This window comes from Penaeus monodon, chromosome 37 (assembly GCF_015228065.2).
Source record: "Penaeus monodon isolate SGIC_2016 chromosome 37, NSTDA_Pmon_1, whole genome shotgun sequence".
Taxonomy (NCBI): Eukaryota; Metazoa; Arthropoda; class Malacostraca; order Decapoda; family Penaeidae; genus Penaeus; species Penaeus monodon.
In genome coordinates this window covers 8,793,518-8,803,517 of record NC_051422.1, presented here as the reverse complement: position 1 = coordinate 8,803,517, position 10,000 = coordinate 8,793,518, and the positions used below count along the sequence as shown (strand labels likewise).

Genomic DNA, 10,000 nt, shown 5'->3' with positions numbered 1-10,000 from the left:
ACCGTATCTGACTATAAACATACAAACTAATATAGTGAATTTGTTCTTCCCATCTAACAGGAAGAGGTCGCTTGATATCACACTCCCAGCAGTAGATGAACTGGAGGTCTGCGGGGAGGACAGATGATGTGACGGCCCATCACTTGGTGCAGTGCAGAAGGAAATCATCATCATGATGTGCTTGTTACAGTTTTTAAAATGATATAAATGTAAAGAACATGATAAACTTAAAAACTCTCTCAAAAAACTTACCTCGTTGTTGTTGGTTTCTCATTAACTTCTTAAGATCATTTATTGAATACATATAACAGGATGCAACACTGTATCCTTTAATGCAATAAAATGTGTATCTGCTGTTTTAAGTGAGAGAAAGCTGTGCCAACACAATAAAGCGTAGCTGCTCTAGTAATGCATAAATAGAGAAGAGATTTTGCAAGGGGACAAAGCAGGTAAAAGTGAGCAGTGAATATAATGCATGCAGCGGTGCTAGAAAAGGCAGGCAAGGCAATTGTTGGTTATGTTTTGAAGAGATGTTTTGGCTAAGATGTCTTACACTGCCAGAAAACTGAAATAGTGTAGACTGAGCACTTAGAAAGTTTCATGTTATTTTTGGATCAGTATGTAAGAGTTTTGAAGTGTTTTTGTCTTGGCTAAAATCTGCTACAATTTATATTTATTACCCCACCAACAGGAGAATAATGGTTGATTAATTTTCTTGCATTAGATTTCAGGATGTAGCTAAACAGTGATATTCTTACTTTATGTTCTAATAAAGTAAATCAAGTAAATATTCCAGCAAGAAAAATAGAAAACATTAGTTTTCATTGGCTTGATGGAAAATCATGCATATGTGCACAGTAAATTTAATAGTTTTATATGAAGGTAACTAATAACTACTGTCATCTGTGATGTTTGGTAGCCTCTCCCAGTCTTTTTGACAATCTTATGATCTGATAGAATTTGTTGCAGATCACTTTTATTTTTAATTTATGTGATTACACAATTCATGCTAATAAAAAAAAAACACATCCAGTTGCTATAAGTTGTTTATACATAGGGGCTTTTATGTAACATTTAGGTCCCATTGTACAAGGAGGTAGAAGTACTACATTCATTTTTATTTTTATGGGGGTTTGTATACATAAGCAACATCTTTTTTAACATATAGATCAGAGCTTTTTGACTGTTGTTTAATGCATTGGGACTTGGTTTGAATTCTGGTTCATGCTAGGTCACAACTCAATGTCTTTGGGCTGTTCTGCTGCCATCCGGGTTAATAACAGTTACTGAAAGGCCTATTCCATAAGGTGTACTGGGATTAAAAAATAAGAGCATCCATGTACGGGAGGAAATGACACAAGAATTAGTTAATGGTTCATCCAGACTAATCTGTCATGTGTGAGGCTGGGCTGTGAGTGTTAAACATCGTTGAAGCATCTGAAAAGTGCTGTTCACTGACAAGACGTTTATTTCTAGAATGTTATAAATGCATAATTTCTTATTACTTGAACCATTGCATTTTTGATGTTGTGCTAGATTTAAATACAGTAATATAACTCAGTGATATATAAGTACACTGTTTTGCTTAATATTAATACAATGCCATAGAGACTGGCTGTGCAAAGTCTCCGTTAATTATTCTGTGATTTTCTGACTAGCATATTTAGGTCAATATTTCAGTGTTCCATAAACTGTAGACTACTCTGGGACAAGTTCCCATTGATGGCACATCATGGCAGTAATCATAATGATGTCCTATTGGTATTTGGTAAAATTATACATAATGTTAAAGTCTTTTGCATGAGCTGTTACCTTTTAAAGATGTTTAAGACTTGAAGTATCCTAACTATTCATATTAAACAAAATATTTGCCTCACTGATATGCCAGTGTGAGGAGGCAGAGAGTGGACTGCAGGTTTGGCTCAGTGTTTGTCTCGTGGTACAAGATACAGTTCCCAGCATGCAAAGTTAAACAAGCCTCCCTGTGAACTGATTTCACTTCTATGCAAAAAATGAACATTTTAAAGGAATTTAGCATCAAGTGTCTGTGTACTATTTTTTTCTTGTTATATACAGTTTAATTATATTTTTATTTCAAATTCAAATTTCAGATTACCTTCTGTTCAATGTAACCTATTAAATTGAATCATATAATGAATGAGAAAAAAAAAAAAAAGACTTCAAATGTCTTTGGAAAGGCAATAAATTTGGTCGTAGAAAGTGAGTTGAACAGTTGATTGTTCTACATGTTGTGTCCTCTGTGTTACAGTGTAGTTCATATATGCAACTTGTCAATTTATAAATCACATGTCTATTATTAATGCATTTATAACTGATACACATGTTAGACATCTTTTTTCATACATAATGAATCAGTTTTATTTATTTGGATTTCCAATATAGAAATAGGGTTAGTGAATGGCTTTAATAAATTTAAAATATGATCATTGGTTTGTATACAATGTTATTTTCTGTCTTGTAATTGCTATCTTCAGTGGTTGACACACGCCAGATGCTAAAAAGTATGTCATGGGTTAGTCCTCCCAACCCAAAAAATTTAATATAATGATTCTAGAACTTCTTCCAGAGCTGCAGGTGTCTACCACTGACTGTTAATTAATTCTGGTCAAGTGGATATCCTTCTTTGAATCAGATTGTTTCCACAATGGTATAGTTTGTTTCAGAGAGGTAAAGGTATCGATATTTTCGACAGTTGCTTTTATAGTTTTATGCTCAATAATAAAAAAAAATTGTTTTTTTCTTTTCTCAATGTTAAAATATTTCATTTTACTTTAGGTAAATTATTAAATTTAAGCACAAGTGATTGATTAATAAAGAATGAGCTCCATTACACCCACAGAAATTACTTTCCCCCAGGCTGTCTTGTGTTGCCAAACCTCCTGTACCTTTGGCAAGGATACCTTTTCTGAAAAAAGCTCATTGTGAATTATTAATCTCCAAGGAGGATTTCCACACAGCAATACTTGTGACAGGGAATAAAAAAGGCAGAAAACACTGTTATATACCTAAAGCTGGTGGTTCAGTTCAGGTGATTTGCTGTACCTATATAATGAGCCTACTTATATAGTACAGAGTTACTTTTGTCAACTTTCCATTCATGAGTTACAATGTGTTATTCTATGCAAAATGTGAATGATTTCTGAAGTAGTAATGGCTGAGTATGTTGCATAACTTATTACAGGCTTTTTTAAGACTCTCCCTTTCTTCTGCAACTGTAAAGTATGTACATACCAATTAACTGAATACGATGTAGGAATAACATGTTTATCTTGATGATAAACTAGAATTAATTGATGAAAACAAAATATTTTTAATATCCAATCCAAGGTTCATGATGCCAACTCCTGTTTTCAAGATAAAATTGATTGTTTCATTGCTTGACAATGTTAATACATTGCATCATTCTAATTAGTGTTTAATGAACAAATTTTGCAATACATAACAGGGTCTCTATTAATATATAAATAACAAGTTTAATGAATACAGTTTATTACAATCACTTGAAACAAACTCTTACATTGAGTTTAAAATATGTATAAAATTCCAAAATCTATAAATAGCAGAGTTGCTGACAATGACCAAAGCTTCAAATTAATTTGAATGATTATGGACTGAGAAAAGCGGAAAAAAAACGTGATGAGATGGGACTTTTGTGATTTCATGAAGAAAAAGATTTTTAGTATTAATGAATGAACCATTTGCATTTTTTTTCTTTTTATACTATAAATAATGAAATGAGTTTTAAATAAATAGATGAATCAATATGGAAAAATAAATGTTCTTGGACATTTATGTTACTGGTCTTTATATTCCCCAAATCCATAGATATTGATTTCAGAATTTTACATTTTGAAATGTCCATCATGACAATTTCAGAATTTCTCCAAGTTACTGCAGGGAAGCTGTTTGGATACAGCTAAATTCATACATCACTTAGCTTTTGGTAGTTAAAAAGAGGAAAAAAAAAAATTACATAAATGTTTGGTATGCACAGAATGGATGTGTAAGCTGGCAGGACAGAATGAAAGGTGTTAAAATGCTGGAAGTTAGAAAATAGAACTCTGTACTTACCAAGATACTGGGCTTTACAAGAAAATCCCACTTCTTGTTCATTGCATGGAATGTCCTACTGCACATTTGTCATATGAATATTATACAGAATTTTATGCATTGATGCAAATTTCCAGTTTCAATGTGTCCTGTACATAATAAAAAAAAAAAAAAAAAAAACTTTTTCTGTGTAACATTTCATATCTGTTGGAATTTCTATTTTTAGACTGCATCACTTTCTATTATCTAAGTGTTACCCAGTGACATCCAGATTATTATTTGTATCTGGACGCCCTGAGGATCTTTGCTATTCTATTATTGTATCTTGAAGGTACGAGAAAGTTCATGTTTGTGACTTATAACTTATTATGTACACTTCAAATAAATCAACATTTGAAGAATTCCAATGTTCTTTTATTTTACACTTTGGTCATTGTTTTTCTTCCAAGTGAAATACAAGTCGGCTCAAAGAAATTCAGTTACTTAAAAATGTAAATCTGAAACATAATTTACATGATAAAATCTACATTCTTATTTCTATAAATGCAAAATTATAAAAATAGTCTGGCAAACATTTTATTTCTTTCTAGTTTGACACAACCCTCTTGTAATTAAAAATATTATCCAAACTTGATCTATCTTTCAATCTTATTTAATAGGCAGCTTAACTGCTCAAGGACATTTGACAATTTTTATCCTTAGGTACAGACTGCCCCCCCTGTGTGCACACATGGGTCTAAACCTTGCCATCCTTTAGGGGTTAAACAGGATCTTTACACTTTCTTTCCTTTCTATCCATTTAATAATAAAAATTCACATAAGCAAGGAAGCCTCTACAGCAGTCTAATAAAAGGCACTATCTGGTCTTGAAATCCAGTTCATGATAACAAAAAAGCATTCTTTTATCATATTATTATTGTCTAAACTTTTTTTTTTCTAATTCAAAAAAAGGGCATTTGTAAATGCATTAAACTTGTACTGCAACATATTGGAATGGCAGTCTTAAAAACCAAGTCTCATTCAGGGGTAAAGGAAATATTACCTACTAGAAAAAGTGTTACAAAGTAATGTTTAATCTATAACTGATAAAAATGCTATACAATTTCTATATAAATACAAGAAAAATTTACATCATATAAATATAACTGAGAAAAAACATCTATCAGAGATATAAATAATTTATGTGAGTATACTGACCATGACATAATAACGTTCATTAACCCATAATTGACGGGTAGCATTCATAGAGGCCGGGGCCTCGCTGCCGGGGGCTTATATCGTCGCCCGAGCATGCGCGACCACTCATGCCAAATACCAGCATCCCATGCCGTTTCTTCGTAATACTATGAAGATATGTTGTATTTTCAATTTTCATTATTTTTTAGTCTCTACTTGCCAAACTTCCTGATAAATCGAGACTGAAGGGTATTTTTGTTGTTATATAGACTCCATAGTTGATCATTATTCGGTCTATAGTCCGAATAAAATACGCAGTGTGTGGCATCATGGAGTTGAAATTGTCGGTTTGTTGCATTTTTTTTGTTTGTTGCATGGTAAGAATGAGAAAGTGTTAAAACCAACTTAATCACACTTTCACTGGCAAAAAAAAAAATCTTTTGCCGTGATTGTAACAAAAAAAAACTCATGGCATGTCCACGCATACTCTATGGCATGTGCGTACGTGCCCCCGGCAGATGGTCCCGCCATGCCATGGCATGTGCGTACATGCCACCCGTCGGCAATGGGTTAATAAAATATCCATAGAAGCAAATCACTTATGTACCATCTGATATTTTTATAACTTGCCTATAATTTTCTAAAATGAAATTATCTGAATTGTAAGAATTCATACATATAATAAAATCAATATTTGTATCAAAATCATAAAGACAAGCATAAAATTTTAAAATCTTTTTGTAACATCTGACTGTAATATAACTATCATATGAAACATTACATATGGACTAGCAAACACAAGCAGTTAAAAAAATTGCACTTTTCACCTAAAAAAATATTTTTTTGTATTACACTTGTAAAATGGTTCCTACAATATTATAGTAGTAATATTATCTGATAATATTTGCAATGTCACAGCTTTAATTGATTCAGAGTGAAACCTACTAATCTGTTTACTCTTATCAGTACATGCTAAAAGAAAAATAGAAATAAATCTAGAAACAAGAAAACTAATTTCTCATGAAGAAAAGGGTTCATTTCATATAGAGAAAAAGCTACTCTACTTTCAGATGAAAAAAAAATGCTAATTTCTGATAAAGAAAATGCTATTATCACACAAAGATAAAGCTAATTTCAGATGTTAATTCCTGAAAGAATGAACAAAAGAGTTTCTATAGTGTTCTCCTGTAATGGTACAGGGATAATGGGAGCTGGTTGTACTTCCATACTGGCTACGGAAAGTAAATTAAAAAACATTTTTTCTTTGATAGTCAACAAAAAAAAAATCTACCAAGGAAACCTGATTTGGAAACTTCAGTCTCTGAGTAGGAATGTCTTGCATACTGAATACTGAATACTAACTATTAAAAAAAAAAAAAAAAAAAAAAAAAAAAAAAAAAAAAAAAAAAAAAAAAAAAAAAATATATATATATATATATATATATATATATATATATATATATATATATATATATATATATATATATATAAAATAATAACAACATTAAATAACAATTAATGGTAATAATAATAATAATAATAATAATAATAATAATAATAATAATAATAATAATAATTTTTAAAACAAACTGCTAAATTATACTTATGAAGGAAAGAAAAGTAGTATATAAAAATATGAATCTATAGATTCTTACAAGACTGTCAAGTCGTCAAATTCCCCATCCCTGGCGCCTCTAGTAAAGGTGTACTAGTAGTTGTTTTAGAGGTCAATTGGGGACCAGCATCTGATGGTGACAGATTCACTGCTTGAAGCAAGGAAGCTGAAGGTACAACTGACTGCTTTGATGTGTCTTCTTCAGTGCTAACCGCCTTTTGGGCCATGAAGTAGCGGCATGTGAAGCAGTTTACCAAGAAGCCTACAAAACGGCTTACCAAACCTGGAAAGGAAATTGGACTCTTGCAAGTGAGGTAATGAGAATGTATGGAGCATGCTGGATCAGGTACAAGATTTAACCCAATCGGCACGGATGGCAAGAATATATGATTTGTAATACCAGTTCATTCATTGTATTTACAAGTGCTCTACAAATGCTTAGTCATCAAGGAGTCCAGGTAATAGTCCTACCTATCTCACCTGTTTACCCTTTTCTTTGATTTTTGGAAAGTTTTTGTATTATTTAACTGTCTTTGAATGAATTAGAAATTAAAATACATTTTCCCACAATTTCAAGGAATATGGATATCAGAAGTAGTCACTCAGGTATACTGATAAGACTCCTTGCTGGCTGAGCAAATGTGGAGCATCTGTATGTAACAAAATTCACAAAAAACTACAGGAGACAGTACATAAATCTGTAGTCATTGGGTTAAAGGGTATTATATTCATAGGAAGATGCTTCTGAAATGGAACAGAGCCTAAAAAAAAAAAAAAAAAAAGTTTTTGTATCTAGTTCCACTTCATATTTTAATAATGATTCACAAAACAAAACAAAACAAAAAAACATAATTTTGAATATAATTTTCCTTTCCTAACAGTGTTGTATCAACTGTGATGATTAGAGACAGTTTTTCATACAATGTGTAAAGAAATCTGGTTTGGAGAAAAAGTTTTCCTAAGGCTGCAGAAAATTTGTTCATATAAATTCTGTTAAGAATACCTATAATATAGTGCAATAATATAGTACAATGCCATTTTACTTGGTTGGCAAAAAATTTAATTACATCAAAACCTCACAGTAATTTTCTTTGTACACTTGAAAATTTGCAGTAACCACTACACCAAAACAAAAAATTATACAAATTCTGAATAATTAAACACAAACATACACAGGATGCACATACGCATGAATACCCACTCATACAAAATAACATACGCACATGCACATGGAAATACACATCCCACACCTATGCCCACATCTACAAACATATGCAGGCATGCATGCATGCACGCACACATGCGCACGCGTGCACACACACACATGCACGCACGCATGCACACACACATACATACACACACACACACACACACACACACACACACTTCTATTCTTAGAACAGATAATGATATATGAGAAGTCATCCACCCTAAATTAACTCAACTATCAATCATCATTAAGTGTCAATGACCTATGTCATGAACATAACTTTTTCTCATCCATACTTCTTCAATGAGAAAGTGGAAAAATTATTTATTTATGCTGATGTGAAGTTACTACATTACATCCTGTAATAATGAATAAAAATACAGATGTTTACTTAAATTCTAAAAAAAAATAATGATTCATGATAATGATAATTGAGAATAATTAAAATTATAGTTTATAAGAACAACAATAACAATAACAATAACAATAATAATAACAATAACAATAACAATAATAATAATAATAATAATAATAATAATAATAATAATAATAACAGTACTACTACTACTACTACTACTACTAATAATAATAATAATAATAATAATAATAAAAAAAAATAATAATGATAATAATAAACATTATTATAATGATGATGATGATGATGGTGATGATGATGATGATGATGATGATAATAATAATAATAATAATAATAATAATAATAATAATAATAATAATAATAATAATAATAATAATAATAACAATAACAATAACAATCATAATAATAACAATAACAATCATAATCAAAACAATAACAATCATAATAATAACAATAATCATAATGATAACAACATTAATAATAATAATGATAATGATAGTGATAATAATACGTTATAATAATATTTAATATATATAATATTATTGATAATGATGATGATAAAAATAACAATGGCAACAACAACAATAATAATGATAACAACAATAATAATTATAATAATAATAACAACAATAATAATAAAAAAAAAATAATGATAACAATAACAATAGTAATAAAACACCAACAACAATAATAAATAATAATAATATTAATAATAATAATAATAATAATAATAATAATAATAATAATAATAATAAGGATAACAAAAAAAAAAAAATAATAATAACAACAATATAATGACAAAAATACTATTACTATCACTACTAACATATATACTTACAAAGCCATCACAAGACTTACCAGAACACGTAAATATTCCTCCTACAATGCCACACAATCTTGTCAAGAATTCAAGGAAAGGTTCATGTCTTTCCACGACTTCCACTTTCAAAGCTGAGACATCATATTTGAAGAAAATCCCTGGAGTACCATGCGAATTCTGGAGGGTGAGAGAAAGATTGTTGAATGTTTTATGTATCTATCTGCAAACACATTTAGCTAATTTTGATTTTAAAAATCCAGGCATTAGGTTTCCTTGAGTAGCAACTCTCTTGGTGTGTGCCATGTAGCCTGGCCCAAACAAACATGCATCTGTGGCACCAAGACTCCTTGCTGCCCTTTTGCAATGCTATTTGACTTTTTTGCCATTTTCCAAGGTCTATATTTGTCATTTGATAAGCTATTTCAAGATGGTAATAGCCTGATTTCCTTGTATTATTTTTAAATATTTTGTATTATTCAATTTTCTGTAGCACAACCTGTGCTGTCCATCATGGAATAGCATGGTAATAGTCTTTTCCTTGGATCCAGCACTCTCCTAGCCATGCCCAATGAGTCTAATCTTCCTCCAAGAGCCCCCCCCCCCCCCACACACACACACACACACAAACGAGGTGAATCACTCCCATCACCTAGGCCTTACACCAAGTTTTTTGTAATGGCATATTGCTGTCAGCTGGCCCTCAGTCAAATTTTTCCATGACATGATGGTTAC

General features: G+C 30.9%; 2 protein-coding genes across 9 annotated transcripts in view; one reads left to right on the top strand and one right to left on the bottom strand.

The window, feature by feature from the left end:
- The window catches only part of LOC119596390 (calcium/calmodulin-dependent protein kinase kinase 1-like), a 196,437-nt gene extending 191,962 nt beyond the window's left edge, over positions 1-4,475 (top strand). For all 8 annotated transcript variants that reach the window (XM_037945608.1, XM_037945607.1, XM_037945605.1 and 5 more), the window contains one exon: positions 61-4,475. In XM_037945608.1, coding sequence (XP_037801536.1) covers positions 61-127 — 67 coding nt within the window. In that variant the 3' untranslated portion in view covers positions 128-4,475. The remainder of the gene's footprint in view (positions 1-60) is intronic.
- Positions 4,476-6,802: 2,327 nt separating this feature from the next.
- LOC119596188 (endoplasmic reticulum-Golgi intermediate compartment protein 2-like) overlaps positions 6,803-10,000 on the bottom strand; it is a 23,706-nt gene continuing 20,508 nt past the window's right edge. The window contains exons 8-9 of the mRNA XM_037945365.1: positions 9,307-9,445; positions 6,803-7,145 (exon numbers count right to left, since the gene is read on the bottom strand). Coding sequence (XP_037801293.1) covers positions 6,910-7,145; positions 9,307-9,445 — 375 coding nt within the window. The 3' untranslated portion in view covers positions 6,803-6,909. The remainder of the gene's footprint in view (positions 7,146-9,306; positions 9,446-10,000) is intronic.